This window comes from Salvelinus sp. IW2-2015, linkage group LG11 (genome assembly GCF_002910315.2).
Source record: "Salvelinus sp. IW2-2015 linkage group LG11, ASM291031v2, whole genome shotgun sequence".
Classification (NCBI taxonomy): domain Eukaryota; kingdom Metazoa; phylum Chordata; class Actinopteri; order Salmoniformes; family Salmonidae; genus Salvelinus; species Salvelinus sp. IW2-2015.
In genome coordinates, this window is record NC_036851.1 from 27,614,643 (window position 1) to 27,640,754 (window position 26,112).

Here is a 26,112-nt window from a genome sequence, read left to right on the forward strand (position 1 = left end):
CCTAGGGAATCACCCTGCCAGTCGACTCTTCCTTTATCGCTATGCTTTTCATCTCTCCTTCTTTTACGACGGACTTGTCTGTTTTGCCGCGTCATATTTTTGCGGGGAGTCGTGACATTTTAAAAGGATCAGTAAATATGTCTGTGTGTGGAGAGCGGGAGGGTCTGGCAGAGTGACAGTGTAAGTGCTTCCAAGGTGAGAGGTCAAGGAGGTTGGGAGGGGAGGGAGGGAGGAAGATTCAGGGGCTCGCACTCAGGTTGACCCCTGCGGTGTGCTGTCTGAGAACCTGGTCCTGTAGCCCATCCATCTGTGGCCCATGTGGCTTTGATAAGGATCCTCATCCTCACAGACACATTTTCATTATTTTTCTGTGTGTTGACTGCAAGGCTGAACCAACATGACTCCCAGGAACAGGGCCAAGATGGCGTCATGGTACTGTCTGAGCAGAGAGGACCCTTATTACACAGTGAGTTTAGTGAGTCTTTTCACTGAACAGATGCTGCCGGTTGAGTAACAGCGCAGATGTAACATGTGGTTCAAACTTCTCCGATTCTGTCAACAATGAGTGTCCCAAATGTTTGGAGCACAGCAAGTCAATTAGAGAATGGATATAATTTGATGCCGGGAGGGGTTAAGGTAACACTACTGTAGGCTGAGACTATGATCCACTGAGGATCAGGACAAAGTGTTCTCTAAGAAACATGTCTCTCTTTGGAGAGAAATCTCAAGCAGGTACATGAGAACGCTCTTTGGGTGCATCATGTGTTATGACACGTGGCATACATCCATCCAGGTAGAAGGAGATCAGTGGTAGGTCTTCTATGTCAGGTTTGGTCTTTGGATTTGCCCGATTTTTCACATCCGATCTTATGGCATTAATGTACATGTTAATGCAAGGTGTAAAGAGCTGTGAGAGAGAATGAGTATGTACACTGAACAAAAATGTAATCGCAACATGTAAAGTATCGGTCCCATGTTTCATGAGCTGAAATAAAAGATCCCAGAAATGTTCCACATGCACAAAAAGCTTATTTCTCTCACATGTTGTGCACAAATTGGTTTACATCTGAGTTAGTAAGCATTTCTCCTTTGCCAAGATAATCCATCCACCTGACAGGTGTGGCATATCAAGAAGCTGATTAAACAGCATGATCATTACACAGGTGCACCTTGAGCTGGGTACAATAAAAAGCCACTCTACAATGTGCAGTTTTGTCACACAACCTTGTCACAGATGTCTCAAGTTTTGAGGGAGCGTGCAATTGACATGCCGACTGAAGGAATGTCCACCAGAGCTGTTGCTAGATAATTTAATGTTAATTTCTCTACCATAAGCTGCCTCCAACGTCGTTTTAGAGAATTTGGCAGAACATCCAACCGGCCTCACAACCACAGACCACGTGTAAGGCATTGTGTGGGCAAGCGGTTTGCTGATGTCAACGTTGTGAACATAGTGCCTCATGGTGGGGTTATGGTATGAGCAGACATAAGCTACAGACAACGAACAATTGCATTTTATCGATAGCAATTTGAATGGACAGAGATACCGTAATGAGATCTTGAGGCCCATTGTCATGCCATTCACCTGCCGCCATCACCTCATGTTTCAGCATGATAATGCACGGCCCCATGTTGCAAGGATCTGTACACAGATCCTGAAAGCTGAAAAAATGTCAGACATGTCACCCATTGAGCATGTTTTGGATGCTCTGGATCGACGTGTACGACAGCATGTTTCAGTTTCCGACAATATCCAGCAACTTCGCTCTGCCATTGAAGAGGAGTGGGACAACATTCCACAGGCCACAATCAACAGCCTGATCAACTCAATGTGAAGGAGATGTGTTGCGCTGCATGAGGCAAATGGTGGTCACACCAGATACTGACTGGTTTTCTGACCCACGGCCCTACCTTTTTTTTTTAGGTATCTGTGACCAACAGATGCATGTCTGTATTCCCAGTCATGTGAAATCCATAGATTAGGGCCTAATTTATTTATTTAAATTGACTGATTTCTTATATGAACTGTAACTCAGTAAAATCTTTGAAATTGTTGCATGTTGCGTTTATATTTTTGTTCAGTATATATCCCATACTGCAGTGACATGTTGCTAGTGTTATAATTCCTCTCCCATTCCCATTCACAGTGTATGCTACAGTATAAGGTGTGTGTGTGTGTGCACGCATGTGTGTGTGTGTGCATGCGTGCGTGCATGTGTTGAGTCCTGAATCTCTCATGGGGAAAAGAAGTCTCATAGAAGTCTCATTCATTTTTACAAGGTTTCTTTATTATCATCAGTATGCAATGGCATCCAGATTGTCAGGTTATAATTGTTTTGAATGGGTAATAGTGAGCACGTCTGTGGTTTTCTATCTGTTAGGTTGAGTGGAAGCAAATCAAAGCTGTGCTGTGACACAGAGACACACACCACAGAGAAACAGAGAGGTACAGGCTACTGCCCATCACCATGGCAAAGCTGACAAAACAGGAGAAGTCTAGGTAACATAGAACAAGACAGGGGTCAATAAGGCTGTCCCAAACATAGAAATAGGATTGATAGATCAGATTGTTGCTTCGTGTTATCGTGTAAATTACATTATTATTCCAACAACAGCGTCAGTTTCTGTACGACGTATCTAATATGGCAGCTGAAATGGCAAGGGTATCTGTTTTATTCAATCTATTTCTATGCTCTGTGTATCTCTCTCTGTCTCCTTGCTGAAGGTTTTTAACACACAGCCCTGTGGGGATCATTTAAAGAGGGAGTAATTGGCCGAATTAAAATTGATTTCTTTATTTTCATGAAGAGGAAAATGTTTAACAGCTCAGAGAAAGCGCTTCAGCTAAAAAATATATTCATAACAATAGAAATGGTGATCACAATATCCATAATATTTCAGGTGAAAGAAAAAGGAAAAAATAAAATAAATTATCTGAATGACAATAACAATAATTATGATAACAACAACAATAATAAACTGTTTCAAATTAAGCTTTATAAACTTTTTTTCTTTGCTTGTTTATTTTTTTCATTGTAATGTCCATTAAAAATAGTAGAAGTCATTGAGCAGAAATCCAGCATATATTTATTAAACAGTGTGAAGGGAATTGCTCTGTCTTCACCACCCCAGTATATCACACATTTACATTATTCACAGTTACTAGAGACCTGCTCGGCACATACAGTACCACTGCAACAGGACGGGAGAGAGATGGGAGACGGTATATGCATGGGGATGGGTGTAGGTGTAGTCTATATCTGGTCTAAGCGGGTACCTAATAGAAAGGAAAATGACCGCCTCCCATCCACCCATCAGTGGATGCTGTGGATGCTGCCTGGTTCCCCATATACCCCCTGGACCCTTTACAGCCTCTCTATTCATAGATTGCACCTCAGTCACTCCGTCACACGCTGCCATTGTTATCAACAATCTACAGACGCCACAGCCATATTGATGCTTAAATGTAGAACAGGGGCTAATGATTTTTTTGTCTAAATTACACTATAGGGGCTTGGGAATATGATGACATTGCTAAGGTATTCACATATTTAGTAGAAAACAACTTTGCCATCATCATCATGTTATCAAATGTACTTTAGACAGATGGCAATGTTGTAATTAGCTAGCAAAGTTGGAAAAAATAGCTAGCAATGCTAACGTTAGCTAGCTAAAATCTGGAGGTCTCCCCTCAATCTTAGCTAGCTAGCTAGCGTTATACTCTAAAGTCAATCTCGGGACATCAAAATGATGACAAAAGGTTTTCCTACTAATTATTTGCCTTCTTTAGAAGTCATTGTGTTTTCAAGCCACAGTAATGCACTATAAACCAAATCTTCATCAACTCCCAATGAGGATGCATTGAGTATTATGCTCAGTTGGGCATAGTCCTAAAACGAACGTTCAAAACAATATTGTGGCGCAATGTGGAATGCATGAATACAACAAGACAATCAACACAGACACACCAAATGCATGTCTTTAACATTTTATACATTGTCCTCAAGCCAGAGGCCTATCTGACCCTCAACCCCGATTAGAAAAGTGAACAACCTTCACTTCCCCTGTGCCTCCCTGTCCTCCCCAGCTCAGCCCATGGCTGTGACCATGTTGGAGTGGTGGGGGTGGCCGAAGGAGGGGTGTATGGGTGTGGGGGTGGGCAACATGTGTCCGGAGTGGCTGAAGGGTGGCAGGTGGCCCATGTGGGTCATGTGTCCGGCCAGGGAGGCAGCACTAAAAGGAGAAGACTTGTCGTGCATACACTTGGACAGCTCCTCATAACCATCACCGCCCCGCCTGCCCTTCTTGGACTTGTTGGACATCTTGCGGTTGCGTGTCTGGATGCCTTCCTTCTTCATGGTCAAAGGCCGGTTTACCTGTAGGGAGACGGGGTTGGAGGGAGAGATGAGTGAGATGAGATGAGTTGAGATGGTGGTAAGGGTTTTTAATCAACTCAATATGTTTGAGCTTAATGGAGTATGTGCAGAAATAACGTACTGTATATTATCTGAAAACCATATTATTTATTATGAGAACACTAGACACACTCATTTGACGATTTTTCTTWAAAAAAATACTAAAAAAATAACATGCAGAAACAGTATGCAGCTTATTCCCTAAAACTAGGCCATATTCAATTTAATACATGGCAATACACCAAGGCTGAACATTGAACAGTTGTGCCTCATTTGAACAGACGCAGTTGGTCTGACAAAATAACAGTCCCACCATTGTGAGTCTCAAGGGGATGACGCCTACCATGGAAACAATAAAGCACAAAGAAAGAAAACACCAACGGGGCCCAGTGTGTCTGAGGGGCCAAGCTCTGTCTCCCTCCCTCCTTCCCGATCCCTCTTTCTTATGCTGTTCTAATCAATGCAACCTGTCCATATACTTGACCTGGCTGGCTGAGTGTGGGTAGGGCTGGTGGTCGGTCAGGCCCGGCGGTTAGCAGTGAAAGACTTACGTTGTGCAGCTTGTAGTACAGGCCGCAGGCGTTACACACGGGGTCTCCATTGCCGTTGCGCCTCCACAGTGTGGTGGTGGTTGTCTGACAGTTAGCACAACAGGTGCCGGCTCGTCTGGCCGCAGACTGGATGGAAACATGAAGAAAGCATTTATTAGACCACAACTGCACGGACACATAACACATGAAAGAATAGGTTGGGAATTACTTTAGAGCTGGAAGGTGTGTAGATARTATTTGCATATTGGCTGCCAGGAGCGGAGAGGACATGTAATATTCCATGCTGTTTTAGATCAAAGTTGTTCATTATAGTTATAGATTTGCATATAATTTCAGTAATTTATTCATATTGCGTGACAGTTTGATAGTTTATTGTAATGCTATGAAATACTGAATGAAGTACGCAATAAAAATGTGTCAGGTCTTTACATTCCCAGACAGAATATTTATCAAAACACTAAATAGTTGTTAATGTGTGAATTAATTGGTCTCTATTAACAAGGAGTGTGCCGAGTACTCGCACAAAACGAGTATCTTAACAGATATGGATAATTTTCCGAAAAAGATCATGACAGGACTATTTTTTGTAATTATCCATGATCGAAATGTGTTATTTATTTTTAGCTGCCAGCACGCATCTCTCTTTCACTCAAACAGTGTGAAGCACTGTGCGCTCCGAATGTTGGCTAGATAGTATTAACCTATAATAAACAATGTGTTACTATAAAAGTAATGCTGAATAGATCATATAAGAAAGTAATGGGTTGTCTATATAGGCTACAGTTTTTTCCCAGCATGAGAAATCGTTTTCATTTCACAGACACAGTAGTGATGAACACTGACTATCAAAGAACTTCCTCTCAGATGCAAAGCATCGCTATTGAATGGAGATTAGGTAGCGAGGGGGGCTATAGGCCCTCCAGTGTCCGGGCTGCCTGTGCGATCCCCTGCTATTACACATGGTTTCTTCACACTTAATAATATGAGACATTTACAAGTATACCCCTATAGCTAAATATGATAATCTGAACCCTCAGTCAGAATAGTGCATGGCTCTATACAGCTACGGATAATCTTAAAACATGGATTAGTGCAAATTACCTATATTAAGTCAAATAGAAACGCCCCAATTTGTGTAAACCTAAATAAACATATCTCCAAGTAAATAAGTCTAGGCTCGAGCCCGACAGACAGCAGGGCATAAATCCATGTATTTCATCTCCCCGTGCGCCCTACTTGCATCTCGATAGCCCTCGCTTTTTTTCTGTGCACATAACCGGGCCTGAACTGTTGTGCCAGTCCGCTTTACTGTATGCTATGAGACGAGGACTGACCGGCTTGACCACTGCTATAGAAAAGTATGTGTAGTTAGCGCGCCACGGACGGAAACATGCGCTGGCCCCGCTTCCTTATCCGTACCCGCAGATATCCGGATATAGGAAACAACTGGAAGGCCCCTGCGCGAGCACTGAAAACACGCGAGCAGAAAAGTATCTACAAACTCACCAGGCACTGACTTGTATGGAGAAAAAAATTGAATGGATTTTTCAGTCATTAGGTCAAAGGTGACAATTATTAAACGTTTTTATGCTTTTCATGCACGTTTAGGCTATATTGATTCTGGTCCAGGGATATCCTTTTGACTTCTATTATTTCTCAAGGCACACATATTCATAGCCTAGGCCTATGGCGTTGATGCTTACAATGTTAAGCAGCTCAAGTCACGATAGTGTTCAAATGTTTCAAAATGATCTAAAAATGGGTCTCTAAATAGTCTCGGCGGTGGTGCCTTTTGTATAGCCAGCATTGGCTGGCTCAGTGCCGTCGGCAGAGACCTTGTGAAAACGACCATTCTCTTATTAAGATGCTCACAGGATTATATGATCTTTAGGATGGTCCTTAAAAAAACGCAGTCGACATGAAATACTGTATGTAGTGCTAAATAACCTATGTGTGTCTCAACCATAAATGCGTTTCAATACTAGTATCCGTAGCCTTTGATTAATATATTAATAATCCTATTATGCATCCTGAGACATTTGGGAACCAATTCGTAAATCATTTGAATAGGCATACCCGAATTAGGCATACATCCACATTTCAAATATGAATTACCAGAAATTATAAACCATAGGTATTTCATTTCTATTGATGGATCTCACACTTATAATGGCTCAGTTTGTTTTATAGTAATTTCTCTATTTCTGCAAAACCCCAATTTATTCAAGAGGGGCGTGGAAAAAATGCTCTTGCAAAAATCAACCACGAGTTGCCAGAATAAATCAATTATCGAGAGGTTATGGGCCTAGTGAAATTATAGCTCAGTGAAATACTTTCATTGTTATTATTATATGCTATTTGACATTATTTCTATCATTCTTATTCTTCTTCTTATTATGCTATTGATTTATTAGTCTACATGCAAATAGGTTTACGCCCGCACACAGTAGCTGTGGGCTATTCAAAATGTTATAAATACAGGAAATATTCAGATCATATCTTGAATATAGTTATTTTGTAATTTATGCATATCATTTTTTGGGTCCTCATTTATCTTTCAACAGGCCATGGAGAAAGGTATTTCTTTGCTTTTTGTATTTGATGCAAATCCGACTGGCCATCACGCAATATAATATTATCTAACTCACAACTGATGTTCTGTTCTTATTTATATCTTCTGGTTTCTACATCTCATTGGGTCATCATATCAATGCCCACCATCGCAGAGTTTCATATATGTGCATTCTTCATTGCGCATATGTTATTGTTGAGACCAGGTGCTTTAAAGTCTGGTTAGCTCAGACTTTACTGTAACATGTAAAAAATTGCTTTTAATTTTAACCCAACACATTTTWAAAAAATGCAATCAATGGAGTTACAGCACATTAAGTCTAAAACGGCGGTTTTCAGTAATTACAACATTTACATAGTCCATTGAACTGCTGTCTGACTAGACTAGAGAGAGGCCTGCACTGGCCCTGATATCAGTAACAGTATCAGAAGTAGCAGCAATAATGATAGCAGAAACAACAAAGTTAGCTGCACTCCGCTAACAGCCTGTGTATAGGCTGTCTCTTATACACATCTAGATGTGTATAAGAGACAGGTGTGTGTGTGTGTGCGTGTGTGTGTGTGTACTCACCAGTCTGCGTTTGGGCTTGATGAGGGGTCGGTTCTGACCGTTCATCTTGTGGTACAGTCCACAGGCGTTACACAGGTAGTGGCCCGTACCATCCCTTCGCCACAGTGGGGTAGAGGTGGCTCCACAGTTGACACACTCACGCCCCTCTGAGCAGCATGCAGGTGGAGGGAGAGCACAGGGACATTTATAAAATTAACCTGTCAACTCTGACACATTTATCATACACAAAAACTCTGTAACCTGTAGCAGCGAAATTTACAATTTAGAAAAATGTCATGTAAGTTAGTCTGGACTGCATATTTTTATACTAGGTTCACCAAAGCATGGGAAAGTTTTGAGAATTAATTTTAGTTACTAAGTTCTACTCTCTAGTATGAGAAAGCTGAGTGTTTTTCGTGTGAAGTTTGTGTGAGAGCGAGAAAGTGTGTTTAACCCTCTGCAGACTCTTGGAATAACAAAAGGCTTTGTTCTGTTTGATCTGGTTAAGTTCCTCCCTGTCAGTTTTCGGTCAGCTGGGACGCATACACCCACAATGAAATGCAGGCTATCTCTTACGTTTCTGTTCATTTTGCTGTGATTGCAATCAATGTTCCCACTAAACTGTGCGTGGGAGCACAGCTCCCCTTGAACTGCCGTGCAGAAGAAATATCAGCACGTGCAGAGAAGCACAAGATTAAACTTCACTCAACTTTCTAGAGTTTTCCCCTTTAAATTACTCTATCAACGTTCCACTCTAAGGTGGAAATTGTGCTCGAATCAACGCAATATTAGCCACTTCCAATGTAACATACTGAAACAAAACAAACTATGCAAGACATTTTCTTGTAGGCAGAGCGCATTGGAGTAGGATACTACTACATTGACTAGCACGACTCAGGCCCATACTCTACACTGACCTGTGTACCATAACCAGTCAGAGCTGCAATAGGCCTATATGCAAATATCCATTGCCATATTTGGATTTGTGCCATTCACATTGAACTGAACTGCGTTTACCATATGAGTAGTCACAAGTAGATGCAATAGCTGCATGTAGCCACCTGTGCACATTTGTTTATATTCTTTGCTAGTTAGTGAGTTATTAGCCCAGTTATAGCTAATTTCTAGATAACAATGGGGGAGTGGTTGCTTCCTACAAGAGCACAAAATGTGTGTATTTCGAGACATCTTTGAAAAGCAAGTCAGGTAAAGAGATTTTTTTTAAAGGAAAGGAACAGTGTTGTATTTTCAGTTGTCTTGAAGAAGCTAAGTAGCCAATAGGCAGAGGGTAGCATAATTTCTGGAATAATGGTATGGGAATAATAATGAATGTTATTTTGTAAAGTGGTTTCTTCCATCAAACAACACAACATTTTCAGTCACCTCCTTGTCTGAAGGACAAGTGGATAAACAGGTTAATGTCAAACCCTGCATGTTTTTTTAAATAGTCTCATGGAATGTTGGCCTATATTGAACACCACACATTGGCTGCTACTGTATGCTGAATGATATTTCCATGTTAAAATGTTATGGGATGCATTTTTCTCCATTGTTTTTGATGTTTGGTCACTCTGGTAGGCCTACATTATGATCAAATAGCCACAGTAGCCTACTTGGCCACTGTTAAAACTGTAACTTAAAGCAGGTACAGCCTCAGTGTTCACAGTAAACATGCAGCAGAAGTTGCACAGAATTTTCACAGTGTTCACAATGTTTCACAAAGTTTGCACTAAGCAGACCTGAAATTTGCTCAAGATAATTTTTTTTGAGGGAACCATTTTTACATGTTTGTGCTGCTTATGATGTGGATCAGATTCTCAGTCTAGATTAGTAGAGGTAATACTAGTGTGCTTGTGGGCCTTTGCCTCTGTTGGTGGTTCCAGATAATGCTGAGTATGTACAGCCAGAGAAGGAGGGAGAGAAAAAACTGGGGAGACTGAGAGGAGAGAGAGGAAGGGGGCCTGAATTAGGGTTAGTCAAACAGGAAGTACCTCTAAGGTATGCATGATCAGGGACTTCACCATAATAGTGTGACACTATAGTGTTCTATGGCCCTGCAAGCCACCAGTAATGGACATCCCCACAGGGATAGGCTCCTAGAAACAGGACAGACTATTCCTGTATGATGTCAGGGAGTGCCCCTAACACACAAATCTATCAGGGAGGAGTATTCACTACCAAACACCTAGTTGGGTCTTCCTGATGGAAGTTGTGCCTTTGTCTGAGAATGACCATAATACCACTGTGACAGATGTTTTTATTTGTATTTTTAAGAATACTCTTGGGGTTTATGTTGAGACATCTAATCCCTATTTATGAAATATGGTCAATTCGTTTTTTTGTTGGTGGTTTCTTTCTCGAACAAATGAATACTGGTGCTCAGTATAAGGGAGACGGTTTATAAGATAGGGGGCTGCTTCAAGGCAATCAGCTCAGGCTATAGTTGCCAAATGAATGCTATATTATGGAACAAAGAAATGTCTCGTTTTGGCTATATGCTCTAGCAGATCTTCGTTTCACATCTCCGTGGCTGTATCTAGTTTGTCATTCTCAAGGGCAAGCCAGCTCGAGCGTAATTGAGTCGCGGTTTACAAAAGAGGATAATAAACGTGTCAGCCAAAGCGCGCCCGCGCTCAGCCGAACGACAGGTCTTGGGTGTGTGCGGGGCAGTACTCGAGGCGTGGCAGTATGCTTTACCTGTCCCTTCCAACCAAATAGGCCTAAGCAAATTATTCCTCTGGGGCTAGGCCCTACATTTCTCAGACCTGGGACACTGGCAAAGTTGTGTCACTGGGACACTGGGAAAGTTGTGTCTTCACAGCTTACAATAAGCAAGGTTTCTTATCATTATTAGACGAAGCCCATCATTATAATTATATTACATCTGTTGATATTACCGATTTGTATTGTTAAAAAATATGCAGATTTGATATGATCAATTGGCCTAATAAAGAGGAAACGGTAGGCCCATAGGGAGTAGGCCTGCTGTTTAAAAACGTGGCTGCATAAATAAGGCCAGACAAAATCGACGAAGAAGACACTGTATATCATAACCTCACACCACCTCTTATTGTTGTATCTGTCCCTCCCATAACAAATAAACAGTTATAGATGGCCTTTTTATATGTAATTAGTCTATTTCTTATAGTTAACCATAATATCTGCTTTTGTCCTCATGGGGATGAAAAGATTGAGATGCCATTCTTCATCAATAGGCTATGCAAAGCAATTCACATACAGGATTACTATTATGTGGATATGTGACACTGCTTTATGTGTATGTGTGTAGAGGCCTACAGCTTCCTACTGGTTATTTGAAGCGGATTGTGTTTACTTTTGGCGACGAAAGAAACCGGTGTGTGTGAAAACAGCTATGAAAGGAGTTGCTAACAACATGCACCCAGATAAGATGTAACCTCATCCCAATTATCTTCTGCAAACCACACGTCGAGGCTTTTTGTGATGATATTGTCACCCTTTTCTAAGGACGTTAATGGAAAGTTGGCTAACCGAGTAAATCAAATTGCATAAAACTGGAGGTTTTGAAAATGACAAAGACGTTTTATTCATAATTATTTGTCACAAAGGACCAGTCTTATAGAACAGTATATTAGGGGAAATGTTATCATGCATGTAAAATAAACATAGGCGTTAATATATCGATTATTATATAAAATAATATATTAATTCTAGGCTTTTTTTTATGGGCTATATATATATGTATACCTACATAAGTAGCTTTGGTCTAAAATGTGCCTTAGTTTCTGTTTTTAGTTTAAACGGTGTTCCAGTTCGCTATCAGTGACAATAATTCGATACACTTTCTAAACATTGCACGTGACAAATATTTCATATTATTCTTGTTTTAAGATATGCTATTTGTTTTTTAACTCAATTATGGGTTTAGATACAACAAACCTGTGATAATGCTAAAACAGCCTAAATATACCTAGCGTATAAAACTAGTCCAATAAAGTAATTTCGGTGTGTTCTGTCATAATAATAATTATATTAATAATGATGATAATAATAATAATACATAAAGTAATGCCATCATCATTAGGCTATGTCATCATAATTTTATTATGTAGTACAAACATTTGAAATGCCACATTTTCGAGATGAGAAGAGACTCACCTGAGCACGACCGAGTTTTGCTTTTACATTTCGGGGTGAAGCTGGAGGACGATCCTCCGAGTAGGCTGCCAGGGTGGAACAGACTGCCCCCGTAGTCATGCGCTGCTGGGAGAGAGTACGTGGGGTAGGTCGGTATGGGGTGGTGCGTGGAGGGGGTCTGGGCGCTCATTGATGCCAGGCTGCTTCGGAGAGGACTGGAACCCTCCATCTTCATGCCGTCAGAAAGGGACATTTGGTACTTGATAGACTCCTTCTCGTCCATTCTCGGGGTAGAGGACAAGGGAGAGGCGGCCCCGGGGTCTGGGGAGACGTCTTTCGGCGGGGTAGGGGGGAAACTGTAGAGATGTGGACTCGAATGGGATGCGGGCGTTAACGAGGAGGCGGAGGCCGTGCTGGCGTTGCTGCTGCAGGGATATAGGCCGCCTGAAGCCCCGGAGCCTGAAGAATGCAGCCCGGTCTTGCTGAAGTGACTGACCGCCCATGCGTTGTGATGGTGGGCCGCTGAGAGGGCTCCTTTGCCCGGCTCTAGCCATGAAATTCCCGGGCTATGGATGAGATGTGGCCGGCAGACCTGACCCCCAGCTAGGCGAGCTGTAAGAAGAGAAAAACAATATGTTTTTAGATCGAATACATAGGCCTACACAAACATACTAATTATATGGCCATTACAACTCTCATTGCCCTCATGATGATGTGATGTCATAGGATTAGAGAAAGTTGGGACACCAGTCCTACACCTGTTGATGCAAGGTGACAATAATCCGACAATAATCCATCATTATGCGTAAAGGGTATTATTCGATTCGTGAGGGGCACAAAATACACAGTTCGCAGGTATTCAGACAAAAACAGTGAAATGATAACCACAGAAATGTTTGTTCTGGTGTTGGGTCATCGTGTGTTTTATTTATTTTTATAGTCAATGACAAATAAAGATGCCTGGTCCAGTAAGTGCATTGGAACATGCAGGACCTATTTTGCAGAAGAAGCCTTTAAGATTGTTTTATTGATTTTAGAAATATAGGCTCCAATCCGCTCTGACAATTTTGAAGAAAATATTCAATGAATATAGGCCCACAATAATTCCCACTTTATCCTGAAATGTAAGTCACTTAGCAAAGTGAATTGAGGTCTTACCGTGAGCTTGGCTGTAGGACACTCTGGCCCGCGCATGAGCGGAGTTGTGGTAGTACGGGTTTCCCTGCGAGTCAAGATGGTTAAAGAAAACATCCACCTCGTCCGGAGGCAGAAGTTGTGCGGTGGGCTCCATGTAGTTGTGCGAAAGACCGGGGTGGTGCGAGTCCGGGTGTTGGCCGTTTAGTACGGCATGGTGGTGCATCCACCGAGACGGATCAGCCCCTACATCCATGTCTGCGTGAGTCTTTCCGTGTGGGGCAAACAGGTTGAAAAGAGAAGAGGGGCCTCTCAAGGGAGAGGACAGTGTGTTCCTGAACCGTCCTCTCTTCGCTTTATCTTTCAGAAAAAACGCGTCTCCCTCKCCTGATAAAAATGCCCTATTGTGGAAAACAAAACATAAATTTGTTAAGAAGTTGCGCTAGTCAATCTCCAATACGTCGGTCCTCACTCGTAGTCCGATGAGTTCCTCTTGTCACTCKCCTTCATCAACAGGCATCGAGTCGTGTTTAAAACTGGACTTATAACTGTAATACGACCAAAAATAGGATGTTAATATTTCAGAGGCATTTACAGGGTGTTGCGTGGTTATCTCTGTGTGGTCGTCTAGTCCTAAGAGAAGAACTCGGGAAGGCTGCTCCTTTTTAGGTGCGTTTTGTAAGTGATGCATGTGAATATGCAACATAAGATAAAGACATCGAGTCACTCGTCCCCAACCACTCCCATTCCGAGGAACCTGAAATCACCGACCCATCCTCACCGTTACGCGCGCAGATAAGTAGGCTATACTTTTGAACCCATGCCTACACGTCATAGGCTAGCTCGTAAACTAATAATCGTCAGTAGCCCACTCAGAACAAACAGTTAACATTCTTACAGAGTAAGAAGTCATATATTTTCACACACAATTTGGAAAATAAACAATATAGATTTCATGTAAATACCTTGTCTTTCTCAGGTTTGGTTATTCCGTTTTCAAGCCCCTTTGAGATACTTTTCATTCAGTTACCTAATGTATTTTCCTTTCCTGTATTGACTCAATTTATGCGGAATATCTTTGGCAAAATATCTTTGGTCTGTTTTCCTTGGTTTTGGTCTGTTTTCCTTGGTTTTGGTTTAGGGTTATCGTCTGGGTAAACTCAGTTGGAGACGGATAGAGCTTTAGCAACATACAGCTGAACTAACTGTCAGCACTGGCGCCATTGAATTCAATATCATATGTGCAAGGGCAGGGTCTTAGATTTAGCGTTGACACCGCGACATCCAATTGGATTCTGCCTTCCCCGATTCTGGCAACTCCTTCCGCGGAATCTCCATGCCATTCACCTTCTCCAGCCCAAGCACCAGCGAGAAAACAGCCATGGCCCCTGAGTTTAGGCCTTACTGGTCTCATCCCACGGATCCTAGGGCGTATTAATCACTTTATTAAAGATGCAGCCTCGGGCTACCGCCCAGACATCAATGCTTTCTCAACCAGGGGAGAAATGTATTTGTTGATGCCAAGTGTAATGATCACTATATATTTTAATAAAAAAAGTTATTTCCATAAATAGGTTACACATGAATATTTCTATTTTGTATTTAGGCTAAATTAAACTATGTGCCAGATTTTTAATCACATGCGTAAAAGTGCGTAATAATACAAATAGTATGGGCTACTCCAATGTACATTTTTATTAATGTTGTTCATTCAATGAATTACGCAAATTAGATAGCTTTTCGGACAGTGACGCTTTGGTGTAGGCCGGTGTGACGTCTGTGGATGCCTGTCTGTCTTTAGTCTTTGCCTAATTGTCTTTAATTTCCAGTAATGTCATAAACATGTTTTTTGTTTGTGAATCAGGGGCGATCACACGCTGCTTTACATCTTAATGCTTCCTTTGACTGGCGGGTCAGCAGAGCACAGGGGGTAAGTACCAGCCATAGAGGTCCACAGCCATAGAGGGCCACTAAATGGGGTTTGTTCAGTAGGCTATGTGGTCACAATAAAAACTACTCCAAAGAACCCAGCAGCTCAGCCACGGGCGCAAAGACACAGTGTCGCCACCGGTCTGTGATGGCTGTGAGAGAGGAGTATCCTCGTTATCCTGCGGGTAAAGCTTTACAAAAATGTTGTCGCACCTATTTAACCTGAGTACTCACATGAGAGAATGATGCATGTTTGTTGGGAAACTGTTTGATTTTGGAGTCGGGGTAGCACATTGCAGCTGGTATGTAATATGTGTCATAGCTCCTCCAAATAGATGTGTAATAGGCTGCCTATCGCCACTCCCTGGTCGCTTTGCGTCCTGCAGAAACACTTAATAACAGTGAATCATTCATTGACTAACCCTGCTTGTCCGGACTACAATCCAGCGGTGTGTGCAGTCTATAGCAGAGCAAGGCGGGAGAGTGAATATGAATGACAGGGAACTTTGTGACGAGGGAGCTCGACTAGCCGCCTATCTGACGCCACTCCCTGACGTCACCTCAATTTAGAGGAGGAAAAAAGAATCATCAGGAAATTAACTTTTAATAATAGTTAAAGTAGGGAGATGGGGGAGCACGAGATCTGCTTACGTCCCAAAGGATGAACTCGAGGAACACATTCAAAGACACTCTCTATTGGGAGGACTGCAATAGATATTCACTATAGTGGCATTAATAATGAATAAAGTACAGTCTTTTGACCTTTGATGTGGTTTAGAAATGTGTCTACATAGATCCAGTGGCGACAGAAGACAGCGAAACCGAGATTTGGTCACATTAGCCCGACTAGGGATTTGATTTGACCCCAGAGAACACTTTGGGTCTAATTTGAAACGCAATCAATAAAGCGGAGAACTGCAGTCTGATGGACTAAGGAGTGGACACAGCCTGGGGGAGCACCACGTAGCTGAAAAATATCTGTTTAATGCACTCTTGCTGTGCACATCATTCTTGATTGGATGGAGGTCAAAGTGCTATCATCAGTTCCTTCTCTACCAGTTATTGCAATGTTATAAGTAGCAGGCAATGTAAATAAGTTGATTAGCCTATAGCCAGAGTATGTGTGTATGTTCTGAGACATAAGGCCTACTATTTTGATGACATTGTCACTAAGCTACTAGACAATAGTTATTTTCCCGCTGTGCTCTGTGCTATACGTATATAGCAAAGGATCTTCATAAAGATGGGATAGGTACCTTAGGGAAACAAAAAAGGCATTCAGAGCAGGAGTAATCACACTGATAATTAGCAAATGTCGCTGTCTTGTTTTTCACGCTTTGTACAAAATAATAAAATGCAGTACTACAGGATATTTCTTAACGTAGCTCTTTATTAGCTAGCTATAACTTGCATGTTCACTATCTCCAACCATGATCAACTGACCATGACCTAACCATCTGGGTGGTCTTAACCAATCATAGCACAGTATGATACGGCGGTAAAATGCATCCAATTATAATTCAGTATGTTTACACATATGAATATTACATCCCCCTTCTTTTAAAACAAAAAATGTTTACATATTCTAAGCATTTCTTTTGAAAACATGCTCTGCAGTTTGAACTCAAGGTAAGTAACCATTTATACTGCATACTACACCAACTGAATCAACATAGACTCTGAACAATGATCCAACATACTGTTACTTTTAGAACAAGGGATTTTCAGCAACTCAGCTTTCACAGTAGAAATTACATCTTAACATTTCAAACAAATACAATACCAAAGCATTTCAAGTGAACTTTCAATAACAAGTTTACAGTCTGGAACTCTTTTAGGGCAGCGATCCACCTACACCCTTTGACATTTCACAGGTCTAGGACAGCTCTGGGCTTGACCTCTCTTCCTGACCTTGTGTGATATGGTGCTGAGCATGCTTCTGTGTCAGTCAACAGCTCTTGTGGTGTTGCAGGTAAGTATGGTGTATGTTGTGCTGTGTGTGTGTTTAGTCCATCACGTTCTCTTTCAGGGGAACAGTTCATCTCATCAGTGTGTTGTTCTTTTGTGTTCAGTAGGTGACGACGATTGCGGCGGTACACCGCTCCTTCTGCGGTGCGGATGTGATATGAACGTTCAGTGTCAGCTGGCTGGATGACGACTGCTGGCTTCCAGAGGCCATGCTCCTGGATTCTAACTGACTCTCCGTCGTTCAGTGGTGGCAGTGGTCTAGCTGACTTGTCGTAGTATCGCTTTTGTTGTTGTTGTCTCTGTGCACGTTTTTCATGCATTTCCTTGTAGCTGACGACCTCAGGTTGCAGCTGCTGGTTGGTGCTGGGAAGGATTGAGCGAAGTCTGYGGCTCATCAACAGCTGGGCTGGTGATTTGAAGTTGTCAACTGGAGTGTTGCGGTATTCAAGGAGACTGAGGTAGGGGTCTCTCTTGTCTGCTTTTGCTTTGTCCATGAGTGATTTAGCAATCTGCACTGATTTTTCAGCAAGGCCATTACTTTGAGGGTAATGTGGGCTTGTGGTGACATGTATAAACTCCCATGCTTTTGTGAAGGATTCAAACTCATTTGATTTGTAACAGGGCCCATTGTCAGATATTAAAGTCTCTACAATGCCATGCCTGGCAAAGGCTGCTTTCAGCTTGTGTATCACAGCTGCAGATGTGGTACTGTGAAGCTTCGAGTTCGAAATATCTGCTGTAGTAGTCCACTGTTACGATGTAGTCCTCGTTGTTCCAGGTGAACAAATCGGTTGCCACGACCTGCCAGGGTCGGTCTGGGATACAGTGAGGTAACATTGGCTCTTTGGTGTTTGTGGGGCGTCGTTCAAGACATATGGCGCATTTACCAACAATGTCCTCTATTTGCACTTTTCCATGCCCATGTGTCCAGCATGGATCTTTGTCAAAATCTCTTCTCTGAGACTGGTAGGAATAATGATTTTCTCTCCTTTGAAAATTATTCCGTTGATCTATGATAGTTCATCACGATGGTTCCAGAATTCTGAGACGCTCTGAGGGCATTTTCTCCTCACCTCAGGCCATGTATGACTTTCCTCAGCTGTGCGAGTTGAGAGTCCTTTTCTGTTTCTGCTTGGATCTCCTTCAGTTTTGTGTCACTAACTGGTAAGTTTCTGTACACAGTGTGCACTTGCATGTCCATGCCTTCACTGAGGCTGCTGTCATTATAAGTAAGAAACTTCCTGGAGAGTGTGTCTGCGACAGGGATATCTTTGCCTGGACGGTGAGTGATTGTGAAGTCGTATTTTTGTAGTTGAAGAATCATTCTCTGTAGCCTTGGCGGGGCTGCGGCTAGTGGTTTCCTCATGATTGACTCAAGGGGCTTGTGGTCGGATTCCACAATGACTTGTCGTCCATATACTGTACGTACTGATGGAAACGTTTACATCCGAACAGAATGGCTTAGAGCCCCTTTTCAATTCGAGTGTAGTTGATTTCACAGTCTGTGAGAGATTTGGAAGCGTAGCCGATGGGCTTTCCTTCTTGCAGTAGCACTGCACCTAGTCCATACTTCGACGCGTCCACTTGGAGTCTKAGCTCTTTGTCGGGGTCGTAGTAGGCAAGGATTGGTCCTGGTTCTCTTGTGATCAAGTCTTTCACATTCTGGAAAGCAATGTCGTGTTGCTTGTCCCAGAGAAACTCACTGGACTGCTTTAGCAGTTGACGCAGGGGTGCATTAGCATTGGAGAGGCTGGGTGCAAACTTGGCTAAGTAGTTGACCATGCCAAGCACTGTTTCCAGCTATGCACTGTTCTTTGGTGGCTCCATTTCTTTTATGGCTGAGATCTTCTGTGGATCTGGCTTGATTCCAGTTGCTGTGAGAAGATGTCCGAAGTAGCTAACCTCTGTAGCGCCGACTGTGCTCTTCTCGGGGTTGAGCCGGACTCCTCTCTCGCGGGACCTTTGCAGCCTCGCGCGGAGGTTTCGGTCGTGCTCCTCTTTGGTTCGACCATAGACAAGGATGTCGTCCACAATTGCCACAACTCCGTCGAGGCCTTCGTACACTCCGTCGATCTTTCGCTGAAACTCGTCTTGGGCTGAGATAATCCCAAAAGGCAGGCGACGGAACCTGTAGCGTCCAAATGGTGTGTTGAATGTTGTGAGCTTAGATKACTCTTCTGTGAGCTTGATAGCCCARTARCCTGATCTAGCGTCCATGAYACTGAAGTAGTGTGCTCCCGCTAGCTTGTGTGTGATGCCATCTAGCGTCGGTAAAGGATAATGGGGCCGTTTGATAGCCTTGTTCAAGTCTCTTGGGTCGAGGCATACTCGGAGCTTGCCTGTGCGTGGTTTCTCCACCACCACTAACGCATTTACCCAGTCAGTCGGYTCTGTAACCTTGGTGACTATGTCAGATTGCTCCATGCTCTCCAACTCTTTCTTCAGACGGGCACGGAGAGCAAGGGGAATCTTTCTCRGTGGGTAGACCACAGGGGTTGCGTCTGGGTCAAGGTGAATGGTACATTCTCCTGGGAATAATCCTATTCCTGTAAAAACATCAGCAAACGCCTCCAGTACATTTTCTGTCTCTACTGGTGCTGTCACTGATAAAACTAGCTTGATGAGGTCCATGTCTAAACATGCTTTAAGACCTAGCACTGCAGGTGCTCTAGTGTCAACAACGTAAAAGTCCAACATCATGTCACTTTCCTTGTATTTGCATTTGAAAGTGCATGTGCCTTTTACTGGGAGCTGTTCACCACCATAACCAGTCAGTCTGCACTTGGTGGGCTGTAGCTAGCACTCAGATGTCAAGATGCGGTACTTATTCAGAGGAATAATGTTTACTTGTGCACCAGTGTCTAGTTTGAACTTTAGATTTGTTCCAATCTCAATGTCTGCAAAGGCTTGCTCTGTCTCTGATATTTGACTTTTCTGTGCCACTGAATCAATAAACAGTTCATCAGCGTTTGACTCTTTGATTGACATTTCATCTTCACTCACTGTGTGTACTGTTTTTCCACGGTAAGCTCTGCACACTTTTGCAAAGTGATTCCATTTTCCACATTTAGTACACTGTTTGCATTTAGCTGGGCAATTTCCTTGTTCGCCATGCACTTTGTATCCACAATATCCACATGTTTTGGGGCGTTTTGAGTCTGTGTCGCTCTGTTTTGGAGTTATGTCTCTCCCCGTTCTAAAACGCGCTCTCTGTGCACCGGAGGTGTGCTTTGATGTCTGCCTGACTGCKTGCACTGCTTGTTCACGTGCTGCCGCGCGAAARCTAGCTCGTGAGATCTGGCTATGTCGATAGCTTTGTCCAGCGTTAGCTCAGACCCAACATTCAAAAGTTTCTCTCTCACTCGCGGTGAGTGTATTCCAAATACGATACGGTCCCTGACCATCTCATCCTTGTTTGCATAATCACAGTCTTTCACAAGCAGACGCAGCTCTGTCACAAACTGTTCAAAAGACTCGCTAGCTCCTTGTACTTTCTCATGGAATTTGTACCTAGCGAAAATCGTATTGGTCTTCGGCACAACATATGCTTCAAAATGATCGTAGTATGTTTTCAGTACCTTTGATTCAGCCTCGGTAAGTGTCCATGTGTTGTAAATAYCTSTCCYTTTTTCRCCGATCCAGAGGAGCARGTAGCTGCAYTTTTCCTCTTCTCCTTTGTCCTTCAGAGGACCCGTGAACATTAGCTCCACATGCTGTTTGTACTTACGCCATGCATCGGGTAAGTTTGTAGACTCCCAGGCCATTAGAGGTGAAGGAACTCCAGAAAAATTCATCTTTTAAGACCTTTTACTCTGACACCATGTCTTGTTTTGCACACTTTGTACAAAATAATAAAATGCAGTAYTACAGGATATTTCTTAACGTAGCTTTTTATTAGCTAGCTATAACTAGCATGTTCACGTATCTCCAACCATGATCAACTGACCATGACCTAACCATCTGGGTGGTCTTAACCAATCATAGCACAGTATGATACGGCGGTAAAATGCATCCAATNGGCGGTAAAATGCATCCAATTATAATTCAGTATGTTTACACATATGAATATTACAGTCGCGACATGGATTTGCGCTGCTAGTCTGTTTGTTCCCACCGCGCTTCATCGCTCACCCATTGTCCATGTGGGGCGCGCGGCAGATAGAGCGCCACCGTGTGAGTTCGCTCAGCGGAGAGATGTTCCCTGGTCATTGGTAATTTGCCTGGATTGAAGAGGCGAGAGAGGCAGCAGGTCCTGCACAACAGGGCCAAGACAGTTTCTAGCCCAGCCACGGGAAGGTGGCACCGTTTCAGAGGACTTGTGGAATCAAATTATTTTGAATTAGGTTAAACAAATTAAACTTTTCAAAGTCTAAGTAAATTATTATTACGCTATTATTATTATTTGATTATTATCATATAGATTAGCCTGCATGTCCCCAGTCACCCTCATTTGTTGACTTCTGTGATCGAAAAAGCCTTGGCCTCATGCATGTCAACATCAGAAGCCTCCTCCCTAAGTTTGCCTTACTCACCGCTTTAGCACACTCTGCCAACCCTGATGTCCTTGCCGTGTCCGAATCCTGGCTTAGGAAGGCCACCAAAAATTCTGGATTTCCATACCAACTATAACACTTCCGTCAAGATAGAACTGCAAAGGGGGAGGAGTTGCAATCTCTGCAGAGATAGCCTGAAAAAGTTCTGTCATACTTTCCAGGTCTATGCCCAAACAGTTCGAACTTCTAATTTAAAAAAATAATCTCTCCAGAAATAAGTCTCTCACTGTTGCCGCCTGCTACGCCCCCCTCAGTCCCAGCTGTGCCTGGACACCATCTGTGAATTGATCGCTCCCATCTAGCTTCAGAGTTTTGTTTCTGTTAGGTGACCTAAACTGGGATATGCTTAACACCCCGGCAGTCCTACAACCAAGCTTGATGCCCTCAATCTTCACACAAATCATCAAGGAACCACCAGGTACAACCCTAAATCCGTAAACATGGGCACCCTAATAGACATTATCCTGACCAACCTGCCTCCAAATACACCTCTGCTGTCTTCAATCAAGATCTCAGCGATCACTGTCATTGCCTGTATCCGCCACGGGTCCGCGGTCAAACGACCACCCTCATCACTGTCAAACGCTCCTACAAACACTTCTGCGAGCAGGCCTTTCTAATCGACCTGGCCCGGGTACCCTGAAGGATATTGACCTCTCCCGTCAGTTGAGGATGCCTGGTCATTCTTTAAAAGTTACTTCCTCACCATATTAGACAAGCATGCTCCGTTCAAAAAATGCAGAACCAAGAACAGATTAAGCCCTTGGTTCACTCCAGAATGACTGCCCTCGACAGCAAAAAACATCCTGTGGCGAACTGCAATAGCATCGAAGAGCCCCGCGATATTCAACTGTTCAGGGAAGTCAGGAACCAATACACGCAGTCAGTCAGGAAAGCAAAGGCCAGCTTTTTCAAGCAGAAATTTGCATCCTGTAGCTCTAACTCCAAAAAGTTCTGGGATACTGTAAAGTCCATGGAAAACAAGAGCACCTCCTCCCAGCTGCCCACTGCACTGAGGCAAGGTAACACGGTCACCACTGATAGTCCGTGATAATCGAAAACTTCAACAAACATTTCTCAATGGCTGGCCATCGCTTCCTCCTGGCGACTCCAACCTTGGCCAACAGCCCCCGCCCCCCGCTGCTACTCGCCCAAGCCTCCAGCCTTCTCTTTACCCATATCCAGATAGCAGATGTTCTGAAAGAGCTGGAAACCTGGACCCATACAAATCAGCTGGGCTTGACAATCTGGACCCCTATTTTCTGAAACTGTCCGCCGCCATTGTCGCACCCCCTATTACCAGCCTGTTCAACCTCTCCTTCGTATCATCTGAGATCCCCAAGGATTGGAAAGCTGCCGCGGTCATCCCCCTCTTCAAAGGGGAGACACCCTGGACCCAAACTGTTACAGACCTATATCCATCCTGCCTGCTATCTAAGGTCTTCGAAAGCCAAGTCAACAAACAGATCACTGACCATCTCGAATCCCATACCTTCTCCGCTGTGCAATCGGTTCCGAGCCGGTCACGGGTGCACCTCAGCCACGCTTCCAAGTACTAAACGATATCATAACCGCCATCGATAAAAGAATACTGTGCAAGCCGTCTTCATCGACCTGGCCAAGGCTTTCGACTCTTGTCAATCACCATATTCTTATCGGCAGACTCAGTAGCCTCGTTTTTCTAATGACTGCCTTGCCTGGTTCACCAACTACTTTGCAGAACAGAGTTCAGTGTGTAAATCGGAGGGCATGTTGTCCGGTCCTCTGGCAGTCTTATGGGGGTACCACAGGGTTCATTCTCGGGCCGACTCTTTTCTCTGTATACATCAGATGATGTTGCTCTTGCTGCGGGCGATTCCCTGATCCACCTCTACGCAGAACGACACATTCTATATACTTCCAGCCCTTCCTTGGACACTGTGCTATCCTAACCTCCAAACGAGCTTCAATGCATACAACACTCCTTCCGTGGCCTCCAACTGCTCTTAAACGCTAGTAAAACCAAATGCATGCTTTTCAACCGTTCGCTGCCTCACCCGCACGCCGACTAGCATCACCACCCTGGACGTTCGACCTAGAATATGTGGACATCTATAAGTACCTAGGTGTCTGGCTAGACTGCAAAACTCTCCTTCCAGACTCATATCAAACATCTCCAATCCAAAATCAAATCAAGAATCGGCTTTCTATTCGCAACAAAGCCTCCTTCACTCAGCCGCCAAACCTTACCCTAGTAAACTGACTATCCTACCGATCCTCGACTTCGGCGATGTCATCTACAAAATAGCTTCCAATACTCTACTCAGCAAACTGGATGCAGTTTATCACAGTGCCATTCGTTTTGTTACTAAAGTACCTTATACGACCCACCACTGCGACCTGTAATGCCTAGTCGGCTGGCCCTCGCTACATGTTCGTCGTCAGACCCACTGGCTCCAGGTCATCCAAGCTATGCTAGGTAAAGTGCCGCCTTATCTCAGTTCACTGGTCACGATGGCTACACCACCCGCAAGCACGCGCTCCAGCAGGTGTATCTCACTGATCATCCCTAAAGCCAAAACTCATTTGGACGCCTTTCCTTCCAGTTCTCTGCTGCCTGCGACTGGAACGAATTGCAAAAATCTCTGAAGTTGAGACTTTTATCTCCTCAACAACTTTAAAAATCTGCTATCCGAGCAGCTAACCGATCGCTGCAGCTGTACATAGTCCATCTGTAACTACCCACCCAATTTACCTACCTCACCCCCATACTGCTTTTATTTATTTACTTTTCTGCTCTTTTGCACACCAGTATCTCTTCTTGCACATGATCATCTGATGATTTATCACTCCAGTGTTAATCTGCTAAATTGTAATTATTCGATTTATTGCCTACCTCATGCCTTTTGCACACATTGTTAAATTAGATTTTCCTTTTTTTTCTACCATGTTATTGACTTGTTTATTGTTTACTCCATGTGTAACTCTGTGTTGTCTGTTCACACTGCTATGCTTTATCTTGGCCAGGTCGCAGTTGCAAATGAGAACTTGTTCTCAACTAGCCTACCTGGTTAAATAAAGGTKAAATAAAAAAAATAAAAAAATATACGCACACTATAGCCTACTAGACTTTACTATTATGTTATTGTTTCGTCATTGTTTTATTGTTATAAAGCAATCATCATTATTAACGGAAAAATGCTCTCTCTCTTTTCAATCAGACGAGAAGCTGGATTTCAGGTATTTTGAAACTAATAGCCTACAATGCGTCAGATAAGATCTAAATATCAGCCAACCTACTTCACCCCTACCCTCTGTCTTCCGGGTCAGGGTATGTGTCATCAGGGTATGTTACATGCATGGGGAAGCTGGAAAGCAGGCTGCACTTTGAGGGATAGAGAGACTGATTACAAAGGTGCAAGTCCCTGTTGTGAGAGAGCGAACCCGGGTGCTCGTGGGGAGTCATATTTTACAAGCACGAGACACTCAAGAGCCTGAACGCAAGGACAACAGCAGAGAAACCACTGATATTCTGGATAGTTCAACTCTGCACAAACTCAAGACAGACCGTTGGAAAGGATATGAGGCCAATTCTGATATTATTCTGGAAAACTGTTTTTCTAACATAACATAATTTGCCAAGCTGCATTTATCGCCAATTTTGACAGATCAATGAAACTGTGGTTTCAGGTGAGCAGGTGCAAGTTTGAGAGACCATTAGCTATAGGCCTATCTCTTGGCTATCAGAACCATAAACCTGACTGACCAACGCTGACCTGACTGTATTTAGATTCATGTATCTCCTCATTTAACTGTAGCCTATGGATGGATGAGACAGGACTTTGATTTAACAAATTCTGCCCAATCAGGTGATGCAGGTGACCTTGCTTAATTTTGGGATTAGGCCTTCTTTGAAGTTACTTCCCCTCCTTGGTTATTGTGATTATAAAATACACCATTTACTCCTCCATTCATCTCCTTCACACATAACTACACGTCACATAGGCCTATGGCAAATGGCCTACTACACACTAAGCCCTTGAAAAGCTGCCTCAGGAGACCATGTGCTCCTGGCGCCGGGAAGATGCTTGAGTGCACTGTTACAGTGTCTAATGCCCACGTCCCCCGGGTTCAAAGGGTAACAGACACAAAAACAAAAGTATCCGAGAAACAAAAACGTTTACTGAATTAAATGCACACATTTCAGAATAAGACAATACAAATCTACTGGAAGCAAAGGTGACTGCTCTCAATTGCCTAAAGGGCCCCTCATTTACCTTCGTCTTGTGGTTGGATGGATTTGGAGTTGGATGTGAGCTGTATGATCATTGCAAAGAAGAATGCTA

General features: G+C 43.2%; 1 protein-coding gene across 2 annotated transcripts; it reads right to left on the reverse strand.

The window, feature by feature from the left end:
- Positions 1 to 2,266: 2,266 nt before the first annotated feature.
- Positions 2,267 to 14,626, reverse strand: LOC111970108 (GATA-binding factor 2-like). Of its 2 annotated transcripts, XM_070445612.1 has the most exons (6): positions 14,303 to 14,626; positions 13,362 to 13,738; positions 12,225 to 12,815; positions 8,109 to 8,254; positions 4,967 to 5,092; positions 2,267 to 4,376 (listed from the first exon to the last, which is right to left on the reverse strand). In XM_070445612.1, exons 2-6 carry the CDS (start codon positions 13,591 to 13,593, stop codon positions 4,089 to 4,091), a joined length of 1,383 nt encoding a protein of 460 aa, XP_070301713.1. In that variant the 5' UTR covers positions 13,594 to 13,738; positions 14,303 to 14,626; the 3' UTR covers positions 2,267 to 4,088. The 2 variants fall into 2 exon arrangements, with proteins under 2 accessions (XP_070301713.1, XP_023852396.1); XM_023996628.2 differs by lacking the exon at positions 14,303 to 14,626 and having other exon boundaries at positions 13,362 to 14,249.
- Between the last annotated feature and the right edge of the window lie 11,486 nt (positions 14,627 to 26,112).